This window comes from Hyposmocoma kahamanoa, unplaced genomic scaffold (genome assembly GCF_003589595.1).
Source record: "Hyposmocoma kahamanoa isolate Upper Pololo Valley unplaced genomic scaffold, ASM358959v1 224, whole genome shotgun sequence".
In the NCBI taxonomy this organism is placed as follows: domain Eukaryota; kingdom Metazoa; phylum Arthropoda; class Insecta; order Lepidoptera; family Cosmopterigidae; genus Hyposmocoma; species Hyposmocoma kahamanoa.
In genome coordinates, this window is record NW_020653743.1 from 11,587,363 (window position 1) to 11,608,678 (window position 21,316).

General features: G+C 36.0%; 1 protein-coding gene and 1 long non-coding RNA gene across 6 annotated transcripts in view; both read left to right on the plus strand.

Moving 5' to 3' along the window:
* LOC113228140 overlaps positions 1-21,316 on the plus strand; it is a 39,595-nt gene that overhangs the window by 13,152 nt on the left and 5,127 nt on the right. The window contains exons 1-7 of one of the 5 annotated variants that reach the window (XM_026461323.1): positions 7,723-8,085; positions 8,657-8,837; positions 8,910-8,990; positions 16,079-16,166; positions 16,714-16,824; positions 20,306-20,363; positions 20,758-20,869. In XM_026461323.1, coding sequence (XP_026317108.1) covers positions 8,009-8,085; positions 8,657-8,837; positions 8,910-8,990; positions 16,079-16,166; positions 16,714-16,824; positions 20,306-20,363; positions 20,758-20,869 — 708 coding nt within the window. In that variant the 5' untranslated portion in view covers positions 7,723-8,008. Of the gene's footprint in view, positions 1-7,722; positions 8,086-8,656; positions 8,838-8,909; positions 8,991-13,189; positions 13,790-13,868; positions 14,052-16,078; positions 16,167-16,713; positions 16,825-18,327; positions 18,990-20,305; positions 20,364-20,757; positions 20,870-21,316 lie in introns of those variants that run through there. The other 4 variants (XM_026461326.1, XM_026461327.1, XM_026461324.1 and 1 more) reach the window with 4 other exon arrangements.
* Positions 10,336-11,510, plus strand: LOC113228141. The gene is made up of 3 exons (XR_003310272.1): positions 10,336-10,581; positions 10,963-11,146; positions 11,349-11,510. It is a non-coding gene; the product is annotated as an uncharacterized LOC113228141 (long non-coding RNA).

Sequence of the window (21,316 nt, forward strand, 5' to 3'; positions counted from 1 at the left end):
ATTCATCTATTGTATTTTAATGAATGAAATTTGTCTCTTTCTATCCGTCGGTACTGTTCTAACGCATGGCGGCGTCGGTATGTTTCTTCTAACGCATGACGCAATATGACGCAATTATCCGACTAATACTTCGCACCCTTACAATGAAAGCGACCCAAATCAAAAAATTAAAAAATGAGTTTATACCGTAAAACCATCTTAAAAAAATATTTTGTTCATTAGTCACACTGTGGTGAAGATGAAATTGTGCAATTAAAGCTCGAATAGCACTGATTCATAAAGGTCCCTTTCATTTTGTTCTTTCAGTTTAAAAATTCTACTCCCGCGTCGAAATATTAACGCCGCATTTATTGTTGAATCTGCATTTGCAAAGACAACACGCTGCCACTGACGGATTAGCATTTGAGCCATTTTCGTTCCGAAAATCATATTCAAAAATCACTAGTAGCAGTAGAGCTCCTTGTGAGTTCGTCCAGGGTAGTACTGCCACATTACCGTGTTACAGTTTTGAAGGGTAAGGGTGCTGGTGAAATTACAGGCACATGGGACTTCTCAACTATGTCTCAGAGAGATGGACGCCGTAGCAGTAGCCTTCGAGCGGCAGTGCTACTGTTATGGACAGGCGTGACGCTTTCCACCGGGTACACGACTTGTTCGACCCGTCGCTTAATATTTAAAAAAAAAAAATTTTTTAGTAACTTACTTTTTAAAGGGACTTACTTTTTTGTTTCGTGGACTTTCTTCTTTTTTAATTGTGAAACAGGGACCACAAAACAATATCAAGGGTTATGACATCTTGCTTAGCTGATGAACATTAAAAAGACTTAATTCTTAATACGTTAAATGATAACAAAAAATCGTTAAAAAAAAGACCTATTGGCGACTAGTTTTTGTAAATTATGTTTTTAAATTGTTGAACATTAAAATGATCAGAAACAATTTTCAGTTGTAAAGTTCCATTTTTCCTCATTATTTTCAAAGACTAATAAGGCCATCACCTTTAGTACTTCAAGAGTAGGTAATAAATAAAATAATATGAAAATATGAAAAAACTTGAAATCTTATTTTCTTTTTTATTCCCAAAAAGTTGAAATTTTGTATTGGGACACTTTCATCGTAAAGGTGCAACCTGAAGGTCGGTAAACGTCAAGAAATTAGTTTTGATCGTTGACCACGAATTAACTATTGTAATTTTAATTTAATTTAATTTTTTTTTTATGATTGATTTAGTGTCTGTTTAAGTATATCTAAATGTTTTAAAATGAATGTTGAGCACAGTAATAATTGGGCACAGATATGCCTGTTGTATTACTTTTTAAGTGTTTTTATTTTCCTCACTTTCTGTATCTGATGTCTGTACATTGTGCCATAAATAAAAAATAAAAAATAAAAATAAAATAAATTTTCATCACTTGCTTGGAAATGAAAATATCGTGAGAAAACTTGGATTTCGGAGATAATTGCCGAAATCTTCAAAGATGCGAGAATGTCAAGTTTCCAACCAGTACTTACTATGCAAGTGCAGTGGACTAAACCTTGTGCAAAAAATAGTACTTTACTAACTTACATACGTCTATTGCTGAGCGCACGTTTCTAACAACAGGCTTACGCTTAATTTGACTTATCTACACACGACAACTTTCTGGGTATGGGTTTATTACATGGTGAAATTGAAATAATTAATATCCGTTGAACCTATTAAGGTTCTTACTTCCTAATAATATCTACTCATCTAAAGAAATATTTTAGAATAGTTTAAATTAGCAATAGTGTAAAACCATAAAAAATCTTACCTAAATAAACAAAGTATCAAGATTAGTCGCCTTGCGTACGCGATACGTAATCGTAGCGAAGTCGCAAGCCTTTGGCGGCAACTTTGGCGGCAAAAATATCACCTTTGATTTTCGCCGCCAGCATTTGATTTTATACATGGTGATGTGGATTAGTGGTTAATGTTAGACTCGTTTCGGAGGTCGTGGATTCGATTCTCATAGTTGACTGGCTCTATGGGGTAGTTGTTAGAGTGTTAGGTTTTCTTTGCGGATGTCGTAGATTTGATTCCCATAGTCGACTGCCTCCATAGTCTAGTGGTTAGAGCGTTAGGCTTTCTTTTCGGAAGTCGTGGATTTGATTCCCATAGTCGACTGCCTCTATGGTGTAGTGGTTAGAGTGTTAGGCTTTCGTTTCGGCGGTTGTGGATTTGATTCCCATAGTCGACTGCCTCCATGGTGTAGTGGTTAGTGTTAGGCTTTGTTTTCGGAGGTCGTGGATTTGATTCCTATAGTCGACTGCCTCCATGGTGTAGTGGTTAGAGTGTTAGGCTTTCGTTTTGGAGGTCGTGGATTTGATTCCTATAGTCGACTGCCTCCATGGTGTAGTGGTTAGTGTGTTAGGCTTTCGTTTCGGACGTCGTGAGTTTCCGATGGGTGACTGCCTCCTTAGTGCAGTATATCCGTAATCACTCAGTCAGTTCTTGCATTATGTGGAAGTGGTACGGGTGATGGTCAGAGCTTGTTTACAAACAAAGGCGTATGCAGTGCAACGTTGAAGGTCGTAGACGTAGGATATAGGTATTCGTTTAATGTGTATGTAATGATGTAATTTGTATCAGGAGAAGGGTCTTATTTCAAAAGGATGGTAATAATTTTAATTTCACCCTGTAGGTACATTATGAAAACGTTACCCTATATTCCAAAATTTGCGTTTCAGTCGGCGTCCTTTGATGTGCCGCCGCTGAGGCAGAGGTGCTATTTTTTAATTTTTTGTAACAGTCTGTAATTGCCGTTTGCGTTGTGAGGACTAAATAGGTGTCATCGTTTTGTTTGTGTCTTGTTTTTGTGTTTATTTAAACTATGTCACGCTTAAGCAATAGTGATTACTAAGAGATGATGTTGTGCGTAGGCGCAGCCGATGGGAGCTTGCGCCAGCCTCGCCAAATTTATTGGGCAAAGTTTATTGATGGCGTCCCAGAAAATCGACGTCGACCATTTCCTGCTGTGGAATGCTTCAGGAAGATGGTTATGAGACTTCATAATAGTGGATCGTTCCGTGGTTCCAGTTCTGAGTTCACGAGACCCAGAATTCGAGGCAGATGTTTTGGAACATTTTCTCGGCAATCCAAAGACAAGTACTCGTCGTGCTGCGGCAGCCTTTGGTGGTGTGAACCATATGAGTGTGTGGCGTGTGCTACGGGATGATGGCCAGCACCCATACCATTTTCAAAGAACGCAGGAGCTGTTACAAGCGGACTATGATCTACGTTTGGCATTTTGCCGCTGGTACCGCGACCAGGTTGGGAGGTCTCCCGACTTCGCTTCGTCGGTACTGTGGACAGACGAGGCGTCATTTACGCGTGCGGGCATTATCAATATGCATAATGAACATTTTTGGACTCATTTGAATCCCCGCGTATCAAGGGAATCAAATATTCAACACCAGTGGCGGATTAACGTGTGGGCTGGTATAATAGGTTGTGCCGTCATCGGTCCAGTGTTTTTGCCGGCAAGTCTGAATGGGGCCAATTATTTAAGATTCCTAACAGAAGACTTGGGTGACGTTCTGATGGCCCTGCCAGTGACACAATACGTGAGACTCGTGATGGAACATGGGATGACTTTCTAGCACGATGGAGCACCCGCACATTTTGCTCGAAATGTACGTTCCCATCTGAACGACCGTCTCCCGCAGTGGATTGGGCGGGGAGGTCCTGTACCCTGGCCAGCGTGGTCCCCAGACTTGACACCGCTCGATTTTTTTTGTGGGGTCATATAAAAATATTGTTTATGCGGAGTCCTGTGAAAGCGCAGAAGAAATGAGGCAGCGGATCGAAATGGCGTTTAGTCAAATCACTCGGCAGATGCTTCAAAGAGTAGAGCAGTCTCTGTACCGACGCACGGAAATATGCATATTGCATGGAGGTCGGCATTTTGAACCTTACCTGTAAATGTGTGAAATGTGCCAGCAGTGCGTGTAGTGATTGTACTTATTATTCAAAATTATCGTAAACAAGTCAATATTTCGTACATTGTACAACAGTGAATTACAATTCGTAGGAAATTCATTAAAACGTGTATGAATTGCACAGTAGGTAAGTACCAATTAAAAAAGTATCCACTATTGTAAAATTGTCGTAAATAAATGTATTAATACAAAATTATGTAGAATGTGTATACGATGAAGGCGTGCGTAACTACGGGCTTAATAAGTAAATAAATATCCTTTAAATTGTATGTAAATAAGTACGTACCTAGGTATGGTATAAAATAATATTGTTAGAAATAATTCGATTTTTCTAGGTATTTAAAGATTTTGTTACTTAATATTAACGTGTTATCAACATATTCAAATCATGTTTTTACAGTGGCATTTCAATTGTAGTCAGCTGTTCTTTCGCCGCTCCGCCCAGGTTTCATTAATGAATTTGTGAAGTCGTAGTAACGTAACTAGCAATAGAGTTGTGACGCAGTGGTTGTTTCGGACAATCACTATTTATACAAACATAATTAAAGTTATATCAACATTAAAAGTCACTTATTTTTATTTGATATTTTGCACAGAGGGTCTAGATCAAGTATAGGTTTGGCTCCTTTAATATGACTACACCTTGCGGTTACACCCTGTATAATGTCATGGCTAAGAGACAAAAATTTGTACTCCATTAAAGACTTATTTTCATACAAATTTCAAAAAATCTGACGACCTAATTTAAATTAATTTAATTTGTTTTGACCAAAGAGAAAGAAAAGTTTACTTATTAACTTTTTTTATATATATTCATGACATGATAATGGCTTTCTATGATAGTATGTTAATATATAATTAAATTTATATGACCAAAAAAATAAAATACTTACCAATTTTATTTTTTATTTCTTCATGACATACCTATAATTTGGTATTATAATAAATGTTAATAACTCTGTACTGCTATTAGAATTGCTTTAAAATTGTTAATTTATAAAATATAGATGACCATATATTATTTGCATGCCAATTTTGGTGAAATATGAGGACTATCCATTATTACATATTATGTGTACCATCTTTTGTAAACCATATTTAAGGCGAATATATTTCATTTAATTTCATTTCACTTCATCCGGTTCTCTACAAGGCTAGTGCCTCAGGTGAGCCGCCCAGGGTGCACGTACAGTACCCTCCCTATTTTCCAGATAGATACCGAAGCTGTAGGCACGCTCACTATCTCGTCGCGCTCAGCACGACTAACGGTTGCCACCGCTGAGCGGCCGACTCAAAGTCGATTACCAAATCTCCTCATTGGTAGCGGAGCTGTAAGGTACGCTCACTTCCCGACGCCGAATGAACGGCGTCTCTCCAGTTTTCAAATTCCTACGCGTCTGGAGTGACCGGATGATGTCTAGCTCATCCTCTGCTAGCTCTCCGGGCTAGTGCCGGAGATGCCAAGTAGCAGTGTCCTGCGACAATGTCCGGACATAGCTACCGCCTTAAAGGGCAACTCGAGACGCCTTTGAAGGTATATGACTAACGGAGGGCTTAGTCCAGACGCCCGCTCTTGCCGTCAAGTCCGTAGTCTCTCCGGAAAACCCTATCTCTCAGGTTAGTAGGTAGGGACAACTAAAAGGTAGTTAATATTGTGCAAAAAAAACTAATTCCCTTCAGTCTGTGTCAGTAATTCATTCCTAACAATTCCTAGTTCATGAACTACTCGAACCTTAAGTTAAAGCAAATTCCGTGAAAAATGCCATGTTGTGCTGTTTGCAACTGCCAAAATAACAGTGTGTCAGTCGATCAAAAGGAGACGTCTTCTTTCATGAGTAAGTCATTGTTTTATTAATGTAAACACAAAAACAACGCAAAATAATTTTAAAAAATCATTACAGACACAATATAGTTAACTTCAAATTTCATTGTGTGCTAAACAAAATGCATTCTGCGCTCTACGCTATGCTCTCTAAATTAATTTAGACATACTCTGATGCATGCGTAACGTAATAGGAATGTGGAATGGCCACAGCCATATATCTATATAAGCCTGTGGGAATGGCACATACCGTGTTAAATGTGGTAAAGAAAATTATGGATTTATATATTTAATCCAACTAGTTAATTGAACTGCCTCTGTGACCGAGAGAAATATTTGTACCTATGGTCTACATTTATTTCTCTTGCGAGTTTGGGTGTAATGTGTAATTTTTGGTTTTCTATGTGTGTGATTATGGCACGATACAGGATTTGCCTAGTGCCGAGCTATGAGTGCGTATGTCTCTATCTAGAAATCATTTTGATATAAATAGAAAAACCATGTTTACGTTATTTGTAATAGGTAAATAAATTTAACTTAATTTTGTGATTGGTAGATTTCCGAAAGATCCAAATATTAAAAGCCGTTGGACCGAAGCTACAGGCAGAAAAAATGGCTTACTACAAAGCATAGTACTATATTTGTTCTGTTCACTTTGTAGAAGAGGATTATAAGAAAACAAAAAGATGGCGACGTTTGGATCCATAGATTTAGTATATAGGTACACATGATTGGCAATGCACGCGAAAGAGCGTTAGTATACACGTATGTTAGAGCGAGATGGGTAAACGAGACCACTTCATTATACGCTGAGCCTGTATGAACCTAGGGTCAGCTGACAACGAAACAAATTTCGTTTATTTTTGAAAAATAATTGGTTTTAAAATGTGAAATAGTGTTAAACGGACGTTTATTAGTTATGGTAACGTGTTTAGTGCCCGGATGTAACTCATCTAAAAAGGAAAACTCGCAGAATTGTACATTTCACATGTAAGTACTATTTAAATTTTTAGCTGTCTAAAAGCACCACCACAAAACTTTTTAAGTTTGTACAGAAACCTCTCCGCGCGAGTTCAACTCGCACTTGGCCGGTTTTTTGGTTCTATTACTTATCTGCAAATTGACTGCTGTGATGCACTTCTATGTCATCATATCATACAATAATTATAATGGTTATATTTGTTTGTAGGTTACATTGAAGCCAAGACGCAAGGTATCTTCATATGTGTACAGAGATATATCGCCAGTACCCAGTAGCTCTATAGCAAACGATCTCGATCAAGATATATCCTCGAGGAAGAAAAAAATAAAGAAAACTAATGATCTTCTTAACAGGCGCCTAGATACGAAAAGAAAAAACCTGAAAAAGGTAAGGGCACAAAAAACGGGCTATGGCCAAAGTATTAAAATTGAGTGAAGTGATAAAAAATGTAGAAAGACTTCCATCGCTTCAAGATAACGTTAGTGCTGTAACGTGTGAAGGGTCGCAGGTCCAGCATCGCTTCGAGGGTCGCAGTCGAAGTTGTCCTCATGCAGTCAATCGTCGCCATGCAGGCTAGTCTTTGGAATTTGTCCAACTTGTCGGTTGCGGTCGTCAGCTTGGTTCGTGGCCACCATACTATCGCGCCGTAACTGATCATGGGTTTTATCACCGTTTTGTGGAGCCATAGTGTTATCTTGGGCGAAAGTCCCCATTGTTTACCTACCATCCTATGGCACTGCCAGAAGATGATAGTAGCTTTCTTAATTTTGTATTGAATCTTTAATTAATTAGTTAATTAACGTCTCGGCGTTTTGCGATAAGACATTTTGGTGAATACGACGAAGTGAAATGCCGGTGTAATATGTTAATCGATATTAAAGTTAAATCCGTGGATGGCGCAACACTATTTATCTTGCACACATGCACATTTTACGCACACAGATGTATTTTGTTTTGGTCTCGTCTCCAATACGTCAGGGCCAATCTATGGATATACTAAATCTATGGTTGGATCCAACTGCCTATCCAAGAATCGACGTGTGTAGACCTGAAAATTGTTGTGGATTAGTGGTTATAGTGGTTATAGTTAAAAACTCAGAATAATATAATAACATATAGAAAACTAGTCCGCACACGCTAATTGACGCAAATTGTAGGAAGCCGAATAGGCCTACACAAGCGGGCGGGCAGTCAGTGCTCAAGGTCAACTTGCACCGCGAATAGCTCACGAATTTTACTTAAAAATGACGAAATGTGCGGTAAGTGGGTGTAAAAATAGAACAGACAAACATAAAATACATACTAACATCACATTCCACAGGTAAGTAATGCGTTTCAACTTATATTTAAGTAAATATTCATTAAAACAGAAAATTAATTTCGTTGCATCAAGACTCGAAAATGTTGCTAAGTAACTGATTTTTTTCTCCCCATTTTGCTATTCCGTTTCAAAAAAATTATATTACGTACATTTTAATGGTGCCTGTAATTTCGACACATTTACGCATCTTGAACAATAATATTTATTTGAATAAATGGCATTGATAGTTTATCATTGTGAATTCCTGTAAGTGATTGGACACTTATTTATTTTATAATACTATAACGGCTCTGCGTTTATGCTCTATTGAACCATAGTTTTTCAACTTTATTTCAATTGGAACGTTTGGTCCCATATTTGCAACAAATTCACACGTATAGATTTTGTTCTATTATGATCGTGAGACCATCAGTACAACTTTGATAGCTTATTATATCTTTCTTTTCGTAAGTCGATTAAAACATTCTATTCTGAAATATTTTATTTTCTTAAAAGGGTATTCATTTGTAGATTTTTAATCTATTTTAACAGTTATTTTCTTTGATGTTTACTTATGGAATTTTCGTTTTAGATTTCCTACTGATCCAATTATTGCTGCTCGTTGGGCTGAAAAAATTAGACTCAACCGTAATGACAAGTATTGGAAGCCAAGTAAAAGTTCTAAAATTTGTTCCATTCACTTCAAGAACAAAGAAAAGTATACTACTAAAGGAGGCTTGTGCAAATTACGTCTAGGCGCTGTTCCAACTAAGGTTTAAAAAATATTTTCATCATAAAATAGCTACTTTTTGAAATAGCTAATTTGGATTGTTTCTATATTTTAGGGTCTGCCTATTTTTCATTTGGAAGATGACGTTTCTAGTGATGAGATACCAGATCACCACGATCTTCAAATGCCACAACCGGTTAGTTTTCAACGATGCACGAACGATGAAAAAATATTACTCATACTCATGTTATAACTGGAGTACTAGTAGATCAATCTGTGACCTATGAGTACTGGTTTATTATAGTTACCTTATTATATTTTTCTAGGTACCCTTCGTGATATTATCCATACTCCATTCTCGTAATTGATTAGATTCTATTATCGACACGCCTAGAAAGGATTATCTCTGAAGTAATTAACAAAAAGATCGTACGTCTTAAAACGCAAAGCAGGAAAATTTAAATCCTTATGCAAAAAAATAGCCATTCAAAGAAAAATATGTAATATTGTAGTCCGGCATCGAAAAGAAAGATACATTAATAAAGACATCTCAAACATTCTATCACAAAATATATATGCTGCACAATTACAGAGTCATTAGAACCTTTTAAAATAAGACTATTCGTGATACCAATTACATTAGGCCAAAAATTTCGCAAATCAAAGTTGTCAACATTGTAACTTATGAAAACCAGTAGCCGTAGCATGGCAGTATATGTGTGATTGAGAAACCTCCGCATGGCAATATTTATTTCAGTTGCTAAAGCTAAGTTTTTGCCTGTTTGTTGACGGAACTATTGTTATACATTTTGAAGAACAAGGACAACGATATGAATTTGCGTACATAGCTATCTTTGTCGTTTATTCGTCGCCGCGATAACGATAAAACAAAAAATGTCGGGATTTTTAGTTTCTGTTTTTACATATTTTACGTTGCTTATTATTTACGTATTTCTAATTACTCTCATATACTGAACTGTATTAAAAATGTTTTCCTCGTGCTCTCCTCCTATCCTGTCCGTCTTATTCTCCTCTCTTCACCCTTTTCCAATAATTTGATGAGTTAAGCAACAGACGATTCCAATTTCCCAACTTTTGAGGAAAATGTTAATCCATTGGCATCATTATTTGTGTTCGTGCCGACCAGCGTCAATACAAATTGCTTAAGAACACCTACGAAATAAGGGCCATACATTCCTGGTAACTCGTCAGTGATACATCACTTATAAATATCAACTCTCGTTTGCACTGAAATAGTACAGCGCCAACAATTGACCTGTGTATACGTCTCGGTGTATTCCAAAAAAAAACTGAATTTATTGTAATAAAGATAATATCTCTAACAATGGCTTGCTGTTCTATTCGGTTGTGTAGGAAAAACAGCAAAACATCTAATTACAAAACAAACGGAATCACATTTCATCGGTAATTAAATATGTAATTTTTAAATTTTCGTCCATTATAGCATAGCTCAAGTTAGACTAGTCGGTTTGAAGTGAAACAATTGACGACACCCATAGATAACCTTCTAATAGATGCCGCACACACGGCAACTGACGCGCACCACACATCCGTGCGATTGATCATATATACAATTTTGCAAAAATACACTTAGTATGCACTTAGTTTCGACTAAGTATCAGACCCATGCGCATCTCCTGATATTCCTGTATTGTTACACTGGTTTTGGTTAAACGAACTATAAAAATGACTGTCTGTGCCGTGAAATGGTGTGGAAAATCATCCAGCACCTCAAACTTTCAAAAAGATGGAATCACATTTCACCGGTAAGTTATAAATAGCTACGTTATTTACAAGTATCGCATTGATTAAAAATTTAATTAAAATGGCTAATACTAAAAAATTACGAAGGAAACTGATCCTGAACTGAACTGATGATGACAGGTCTCTTTCTTTTATTTTGTTCTTACGTGGTTTAAAGCTTTTGTCGAAAACACGTGTAACACTAGGGTTGGGAAGATTAAAGATTTCGTCCCATCGATACTTTGCGAAAAGAGGAAATAAAGAATTATTGTAATTTTTTATTTATTTATATACATTGTAATATTATAATTTCAATATAATTCTACTCAATTATACATTCTAACAAACAATAAGAACTGTGTAGTCTTGTTTGACAGTGATTAAAGTTTTAAATTTGTTTTTAGGTTTCCTAAATGTCTTGAGCAAAAAAATAAATGGATAGACGCAACTTCTCGAGACTAAAGTTGGTTGCCCACAAATAATAGTGTAATTTGCTCAAGACATTTCGCAGCAGATAATTTTCACAATATGAAAAATCGAAGACGATTACTTGATACAGCTGTTCCAACTTTATTTCTACCATTATTGGTAAGGACACTTCTTTTACTAGTGTTAGTAATTAAGGGCACTTTGTGCTTATTATTATATAGCTATTGAGGGTTTTTTTTTTCAAAGTTTTAATACATTTGTATTGTTTAATAACCTTGAAATTTTTCAAAGTTCATAATAATGTCTTGCGAAACAGTTTTCTTTATTAATTTATTAGGACTTATGTTTAAGTGGTTTTCAGATTAACAGTCCTATGCAAGACATGGAAGTTCCGTCAACCTCTCATAATAAAACCATCGTGAAGATGCCCGAAAAAAAACGAACATTGTCTACACATACACATTAGCTACTACTCCGTGCGCATATGAATCTGCGCTTAAAAAACGACTTTGTCGAAGAATAATAGAAATAAGTAAGGTAGTTAAGACAAAAAACAAAAAATTAAGAAAAGTACGTGATTCAAATAGAAGATTAAAAAGAAAAATTATTTCATTGGCATCGCTTTTATCAGAATTAGAAAAAAAATTATAACGGCAGAAAATCTATGTACGTTGGATTCATTGAGGGCGAAATGCAAAGAAATTATTAAACGCCAAATATTGAAGGGAAAATCAGGCACTCAATAAATATTATCGTTTTTATTGACTTATTGGATGCAGACTGGTAAAGAAAGGTTGTCCATCACTAGTTGTAAGTGCAATTTGAGTGCATTTCTAGTTCGACCTTGAACTAGCGAATCAGAACGTCTTTATTGCATTCCCCACGTCTCTTACCTTCCTCTGAATTTGGTGAGCTCGGTTCAGTAGAAATTTTCAACAGGCGGCATCTATGAGGAGGTTATCTATGACGACACCCATCAATTGTTTCAAATCATTGCATCTTGCTTCCACCTAACGCAACTCCCATTACGTCATCTCATTCTATTCATTAAGCACGCGTTACTAGTGTTGCATTGAAAAAATCATATTATGTATCGATATTTTCAAGTATTTATTACTGTATAATGATTTATTTAAACAATCGGTAAAGCAAAAAAAACTACATCTAACGTCGTCCTAGTTAAGTATTGAGCCATAAGAATAATGTATCGATTTCATATGTATACCTACATAGCACATCTCATCTTCATAAAAATGACTATACATTTATTAAAATTTTATAGCCACAGTCCGTCGAGTACATAACCAGAAATAGAGGCGAAAATAAGGGCTAGCGATTCATGACTTTGAATGTTACTGTATAATACTAATCATTCGAATGGGCAAATCATTCGCCTAAGTCGAATCCAAGCACAGTCATTCGACTCGAGTTGAATGATTTTATGCCGAAACTGCTCGAAACAGTTCACCACGTCCGTATCAAAATATCTCTGTCCCGCTCACATTTACGGTAATTACCATATGTCAGAGAGGGCTGGGCAGAAATGTTATAGGGAATCTATATCATTACTAAAATGAATGATCGTTGAAATCATTGAATACGAAGATAATTAGTAGATTACTAGTTTGTCAGCCGAATGACAGGATTAATGATTACTAACGAGTCGAATATCGAAATCATTCGCAATCGCGCATCGCTAATAATCCATCCGAGAAACTGATCTGTCAAATGGGGCTTATATAAATCAATTCTCGTTTGCACTGAAGTAGTACAGTGCCAACAACTGACCTGTGTGTACGTCTCCGTATATTCCAAAAATATTCTGTATTTATTGTAATAATCTCTAACAATGGGGGGCTGTTCTATTCGGTGGTGTGGGAAAAACAGCCAAAGATCTAATTACAAAACAGACGGAATCACATTTCATCGGTAATTATATATTAAATATCTAATTTTTTAATTTTCATGCATTATAGCCAAGCTCAAGTTAAACTAGTCGGTTCGAAGTGAAACAATTGACGATACCCGTCAATTGTTTCACTTCATTCTATTCATTACGCACGCGTTACTAGTGTTGCACTGAAAAAGTCAAATTATGTATCGATATTTGCAAGTATAATTATGACTGTTGATTTATTTCAAAATCGGTTAAGTAAAAAAATCAACACCTAACGTCGTCGTAGTATTGAGCCATGAGTATAATGTATCGATTTTATAAGTATGCCAGATTTTGTACAAGATACACTACCTATTACGTAGTAGATTGTAGAATTGATGATATGATTTTGCAGATGACAGAATTTGTAGAAAATCGTTCATTTTTATTGCTGAAGAAAATTATTTTTGCTCGAGAGTACATTTATATAGTTAACATCTTATGGCCGTATGGTGTTGGCCTAGAATAATACCACCCCATTTCTTTCCATGGGTGTCTTCTTAACTAACGTATAGCAATCGTCTATCCACCTTGCAAGTGTGTTGATTGTGCCAAGCCCCCCAGTCCAAACTGTTCACTGGTTTTGGGGAAGCCCATGGACAGTTAGTATTGTGTACTGTCAGTTGTTTTGTTTAAAATATGTGGGTTTCAATAAAACCTTAGTATTTTTGTGTTGGTTTTGAAGATTTCCTAAGGAACCGGGCCTTAAGAAAAAATGGATTGCTTCCACGAAAAGGGAAAACTGGATTCCAAGCAATTACAGCGTCGTTTGCTCTCGGCACTTCACAGAAGATTGTTTTAATATAAAGAACACTCGTCGCCGCTTATTTGATACTGCAATGCCTACACTTCATATGCCTGTAGTGGTAAGTAATATACGTAATCCGTCGAATTTAACTTTATTAAGCTTATGTTATTTATAGACTCGACTTTTTTCCCCTGCAGAGTAACATAAATTATGAGTGCCCTCCGGAAAATGCAAGTCCGATAACATCATCTCAAAATGGACTTTTACCAACTACACCTAGGGCAACTAAACGAAAAACTACCGATCCTGAAACTCCTACAAAGTTTAATTCTCCGACCAAAAAACGTTTTGGCAGACGTGTTTTAGACATGACAAGTCAGGTAATGTGTAAAAATAAAACGGTTCAAATGATTGAGTTTTATTTGCATCGGGGGACCGTGAAATAAATAAAAAATTACAGTTTTGTAGCTACGTCTACAACTACGCATATAAAAATCAACAACAATTTGGAACAATGTACATACATAAATATTCATTTTAACTTTTAGGAGAGCGTGTCAGTTTCTTTAAATTTAATTTTCAAATCAGATTTTATGCAATATTAAAGAAAGATAAATTTATTTCATAACTTAATCAAAATACAAGTTAAACATTATGTAAAGGTAGCTAAATAGTAAGTGAACCTTAAATATTGTGCAATCTTCATAAAGCTATGCAATTAAATCTTAAAATTTGTGTAGTTGCGATGCCTAAACTAATTAAATAAGTAACTGTATGTTTTAGGTATCTAGTTGTGCATATTAAATGTCGTTTGATCCTTAAACGATTGTTTAACTAAACATGGTACTTTTTCCCTTATCCCTCACCTCAAATCCGTTTTAGTTATTTTTATTTCTACTTCAATGCATAATAAATCGAATTAAAAAAAATTAAATTAAAAACGGCTGCCCTTGTCCTTATCTACCGATCCAAGAGATCGGGAGTTCCGGGGAGACTACGGGCTACGGGCACGTAAGTTGCCCTTTAAGTCGGCAGCTATGTCTGGACATTGTTCTAGGACACTGCTTTCTCCGGCACTAGCCCGGTGAGCTAGTAGAGGATGAGCATGACATACTCCGATCCCTCCAGTCGCGTAGGATTTGGGAACTGGAGAGACGCCATTCATTCGGCGTCGGGAAGTGTGTCTTACAGCTCCGCCATCAGTGAGTAGATTTGGTAGTCGACTTAGAGTCGACGGCACATCGTTGGCAACCGTTAGTGGCGCAGAGCGTGAGGGGAAGTGAGTGAGTAATAATATAATATTTGCTTACCCAACTCTAATGTGATATTTCGAATTCGGGCTGGTCAATCGGACCGCAGTTGTCACCATAGTCATTTGGCGGAATAGTTTTCAATGAAAATAAATTACATTTTGTCTCTATTTCTGGTTATATACTCAACCCCACAGTCTAACCAATACCTACGTTGGCCAACGGACACGTCTAGACAGAGCTATCGTGCGGGGTTTGCGAGGCGAGAGAGAAGCGGGTGCGAACCCGAGCTGCCATGCACTCGCTCGGAACATACCATTCAGGGTTGCGGCATTTACTTTAAATATTTCATGTGACTGTTATAGTAATTTGTTGAGTGGAAAATGGTACAGGGTCAAGAGCACATCAAGCTTGACACTTAAGATTTAAATCCGACTCTATGGATCGTATTCTAGAACTCTATTCAATGCTCAAGTCAGGGTTGCACTGGCAACACAAGCACTGGAAATACGACCCTAATGGCAGGGACTTGAGTATGATTTCGAGTGCTTTAAACCATACTCAAATCCTAACTTGAGCATTGAGTAGAGTTCTAGAATACGACCCTATGTAGCTTATCATCTTCTCTTATATTTTTCAAAAAATCTTAATAATTAATTAATAAAAATCTTAAATTTCATTAGTTTCCGCAAACAGAAGAAAGGTGAGTGTCGTAGGGTAGGGTAGGGTGTCGGGTTCAGTGGTCATGCCCCTCGGATCTTTGTGTTTTAAAACTCTGAGTGGTACTGCAACTGTTATGGACAGGCGTGTGAGGTTGATGATTATGAATATTATAATTAAATCTTTGATAGACTTGATACAATACTTAAACAAAGTAACTATAAATTAAATGCTTGTTATTATTTTCAGTTGCAAGCTTTAAATTGAAACATGTGGAAGACCTATTAATCGGAAATATATTTTCTGCCCTCGCAACGTAAAAGGCACAACTGCTGTATAAAGTACGCATAGTTGTGCCTTTTTTCGTTACGAGGGCAGTATAACTCTGGAAGTTTTTTCGTAGTTTTTAGATGCCACGTTGCTTCACTTCCACGTCCACTTCTCGGTAGCTCAATGACCCTTACGATACAGTGTACCATTATATTTGTTTGTTCCAGGTGAACTGCACAAAAGATACAAAGAGCAAAAAAGTTGTAGCCAGTACATCTAGGCAGTGCATTTCAAGTCAACCCAAAGTTTTACCAGGCAAGTTTTTGTGTTTTACATAAATCTTTCTGATGAAACTGCTCATTAGGAGGTGAAGTTCAAGTGCCATTGCTATAAAATTAATAATTCTTCAACAAAAATGCGTATGCGAGATTTTCATTGTAAGGCGAAATATATAGCAATCTATAATATCTACTATATTTTCTTAATACATACATACCTACTTATTACAATAGATATGTTCTGATTTATTAATAATTGTGGCCGAACGGTTTCTATGCTGGTCTGCCACGTAGAGGTCCCGGGTTCGATTCCTGGGCCGGTAGGAATATTTGTGCGGCCAAAAAAGTCATTGAACAAAAGTTGTCGTTTCTGATCTTAGTAATATAATTCTGCCAGGTTGTTAGTGTTTCACAAATAACCCTGTATAATTCTTAGATTTTCGTGATTGTTACACACAGGAACTGACATATTTTTTCGGATATAAATCGGGTATATTTACGGCAGTCAGCTATGACCATGGAAGCTGTAAAGAGCCTGATACGTTGGTTTCTTTAAAAAATCTAATTATGTTTTTACTATTCAGAAGACGCAAAGCTGAACAGCGATGAAGACATCACCGATAGCGACATAGACGAGGAGCCTCGACATCGTGCACGAGCCGCCGAAGCTTCACAAGAAGTGCCTCATGCTTCAGGTACGTACCTACACGTAGCCCGTTAAGTGCTAAACTGGACGTATGTAGAAGTCTCGTAAACTAGGACTCGTGGAGGAATTTGTGCAAATCGTTAAGATAAATACACTACGAGATGCTGAAATGAATTAAACAACAACAACACACACACTCTTAGCCCCGCACTAGGGAAAATTTGTATCGCGGGTGCCATGGTACTTCCTGATGTAACGAACTAAGTAGTAATCATCAAGATTCTTGTTACAAGTATGTTATATAGTGCAATAACAATGATATAGGTATAACCATAAAGACATTCACGATTAATGTGCAAGTTGACAACGAACTAGGACCACTATGTTTTCTTGGGTTTGCTGTTTTTTTAATTCACCATCTATTAGATTGCAATTCACTGATGTGCGGCGAAGACGTTGTTGGTTGTCAAACATTCCATTCGAATTTTCGATATATTTACATTTACGAAATTAAAGTCACAATAATCATTATACATACCATTATCCACTCTCAAGTGCCTGTGAGTGTCTCGAAACTTCACAATCAAATAAAAAGTTTTTTTAAGGAAAGAAACTCCTCTCTTTATTCTATTTAGATGAAGATAAATTCATCAACAACAACAATCATAATAATAGTAAGGCACTTTCGTAATAAATAAATTTAAACAGTGTAACGTCTTGTGCTTAACGAACGACACGCTGACGTCCTTGTTGTTGTTCCGTCAATATTATGCGAGGCGCGGTGCGGTATACATATCTATAAAGCTTGTGAGGGGCGGAAAGTGACCATTCTCGTTACTTTTTTATTCTTTGCTAAAGCGTCATGTATCCACTGCATTTTTTACATGTCTCTATTAGTATTACTTTAAAATCCAACTTCGACTTCCTAGGTCAGTAGTTTTGTCCTACGATGCAGTAAAACCATTACCGGAAATCCGGCATTCGATAAAGGTAATTGATTAATATTTGGTGTAACAACTCGTTCATTGTATGTATTTATTTATCTATATGATATTGATATAGTAGAACACCTTTTTGCGACCATTGGGAGAACTTTTGCTTCAAAAACCAAATACACTAAAAATCTATCGACTTTATCTCATCCCTATAGCAAACGTCAAATAGTGGCATCGTTCCATTTGTTCCTCTACTTGACATTGGCGAAATCATCGATTACTTCGATGGGGCCATAACATTTGAAAGAAGAAATGCCTATAAATTAAATAATGGACTAAAGACTTGGCGTATACCTATTAATCTAAAAATAAAAAGAAGAAAAATTTACCAAGACTTGGCTGTGTTAATGTAGGTTGCCTTTTCTTATACAGAAAGAATGGAAAAGGCCAAAATAACTAGTTTCTTTTGTTGATAATGGCGAAATCTTAGGTAAAAGGGCACCGCCAATAAATAAGAAGGAGAGTTCAGTTTACCTGTTATTGTTTAAAAGGTACCTTTTTCATTTTAATACCACTTACCGTTTGAACGTTGAGACTGTCACGATGGATAATTTTTATAAAAATAATATTACACCGGTCGGGACTAATATTACTGCTCAAGCACGTATTGTTATCAATAATGTGCTAAATTTTTTGACGGAAATGAAGGAAGATCCTGAAAAATTAAGAAGTATTTCTTTCGCACGCCCTCGTGATCTTGCTGCATCAATATGTGGTGTGAGTGTAAGAACAGTTGACACTATTAAAAAAGAGTGCAAAAATGGTGTGCCAGTGTCTCCACGAGAAAACGTCTGTCAGCCTTCTCCAGTAACTGACTTAGACGATTTTCACAAAAGTGTCATTAAACAAATAGTATCATCATTTAATGTTAATAAAGTATTTCCAACCATAAATAAAGTGTTGAATAAAGCAAAAGAAAGAATTGACGGGTTTAAGTGCTCTGTTTCTTCTATGCGCAAAATACTCATAGAATTGGGCTACAAATATACAGTGGCGTCAGATGGACGTATGAAATTGATGGAAAGGAGAGATATTGTTTGCAAACGGCAGCATTTCCTTAGAAAACTGAAGTCTTTGAAAGACAGTAAAGACACTTGCCCAGGAATTTATTTGGATGGAACTTGGGTGAACCAAAGTGACTGCCGCAAATGTGTTTGGGCTGGTAAAGAAGGCCAAGGCGGCACAAAGACTGAAATCGGAAAGGGAAACAGACTTGTTGGTATGTTTTTATATTGCTTTTTTTCCAATTGATTTATTACATAATAATAAAAAAACATGCTATTAATTATTAACGTACATGTGTGTTGGAAAATGATATTGCAGTGTATACATGCACATGCTAGCCTTACTCAATATTTAGGAGAATTTTAAATGTCTACCAATAACTACTTGGTCTTTTTGAGTGAAACAAAAACTAGTGTATTTGTATACATACAAGCTCTACTTAAGGATGCATGATGTTTTGCTTCGATTTTCTGAATCATAATGGACCATATGCCCTGAATCAGTCCACAGATCAGATTGTGTGCTTTTGAATCAATCTCATAAAAATTGTTTCAAAATTTGTGTTTGTTATATATAGATAAAACACCTTTTTTATATTATATGATTTACTTGCCATAATAATATGTAAATATATTTTATTATTCACAGATGCCTATCCTTTGCATCTAAACTTTTCAAAAATAACATGTCCACAACATTGTCCTTCTCTTTCCGTTTCTGTACTTGATGAAATCAAAGAATGGTGTATCTTCATGTGATTAGCAAGTTCGTGGTATTGTCTTATGTTTTTACGACATACTGGCTTATTTTGCATTTACCTCCATTATCAATCCTTATGAAATTGGACCAAACACTGGATTTAATCAGTGGAGGCATCAGTGAAATCACTATTAGGTACACATGACTAATCACGACTACATGACATGACAAAAAATAAATAAAATACAGGTAAGAATCAAAGCTTATAATCAATAAATGTTTCAGTATTTGCATATAAGCTAAACAAATATTGTTGGTATTTGTCTGAAGTAGATCTTGTTTCATTGATATAAACAATTATCACTACCTATTTTCTAACTGAGCATAACAAATTAATAAGGCTTTTGTTTAAATATTGAGATTTGCCTTAATGTTGAATTGATTCACTTAAAAATTGCATTGAAATGAAATGATAAAACAAATTGAAAGATCATATTCACTTTACATCGATCTTTATAAAAATTGAATCCTAATATACATCCCTAGCTCCACTGAGACAAAGTTTCAAGCGATTTTGCATACCTATTAACATTCTCCTTTGAAAGGTACAACAAATTATTGAAAAGCAAAAATGATATAAAGAATATAGAGTAATTTGCAAAGATTTATAATAAAATAAAATAAAATTGATAAAAGTTTTGTTTATTGAATATTGTTCTGTATATCTTTACTCATGTGCTCGTGGTTTTTAACATGAGAACTATCAGAAGGGTAGAGCTGGGCACTCATGACTGTACAACTGTTTTTGTATTTGTATATTTTATCTTGCAGGTGCAGAACATGGAAGGGAAGGATGTATTTGCAAATTTTGTCAAAGAGAAATTATTGGGTAAGTGTATTATACAAATTCTTCATATAAACAGCGTACCTGTATCCTAAATTTATTTTATTATATTTATTATAGGTAAAAAAATCTAAGTCGGTGACACAGGGTGCATTTTTGTTGTTATATGACAAGGTCTTATGTTTATTTCTCATTGGCACCGCTTTAGGATAAGAATATTTCTGGGTTTCATTTCGTTCTGGTATATAGAAGATTTCAAAGTTTTAAAACTGTATTTGGCATATAATAATGTCCACATTAATGAAAGTAATTGTTTTATGATTACAATATTGCCTATAATTTTTAAAAACTGTATTTTTGTTTTGGGGAGTAAGCTTATAACAAGCATCAGGCATATGATCCAGGCTTATTACAAATGATACCGATGTGCTTGTTGCAGGTTCCACTACACTTGCGTGCAGTGTGTGGACGTGGTATTGTGCAGTGAGTGCGAGGCAAAAGACAGGCATTACCTGCACTACGTGCTGAGGATACCCGAGTCACGGCCACAGGTATTTTGTTATTTTCGATACATCACCCTGCAATACATCGTAAGGTGACACAATGTAAGAGGCCAGTTGTTTGACAGCTAACGAAAACGATAGTAAGTAACTTTAAATGCAATCAATGAAATGGTAAACAAACAATTATTAACTTGTTGTGTTTTAGACAAAAACATCAAATAAATAAATGATGTGTTTATTTCAGTAATACAATTAACTTTACACATTAACAGTGGATGTTACCTCCTATTAAGCTTATCAGGCCTGTGTCAGGAGGTACCTCTCTTCCATAGCTATAAATGTACATACATTTTACATTTTCAAATTGTAAATTAGTGTTATATTTTACATTTCCAAACAATGTCAAAAGTAACAATTTTTAACAACTTTCAATATTCTTAAGTTTTAATTTTAGTGCGTGCGTGCGTGCGTGCGTGCGTGCGTGCGTGCGTGCGT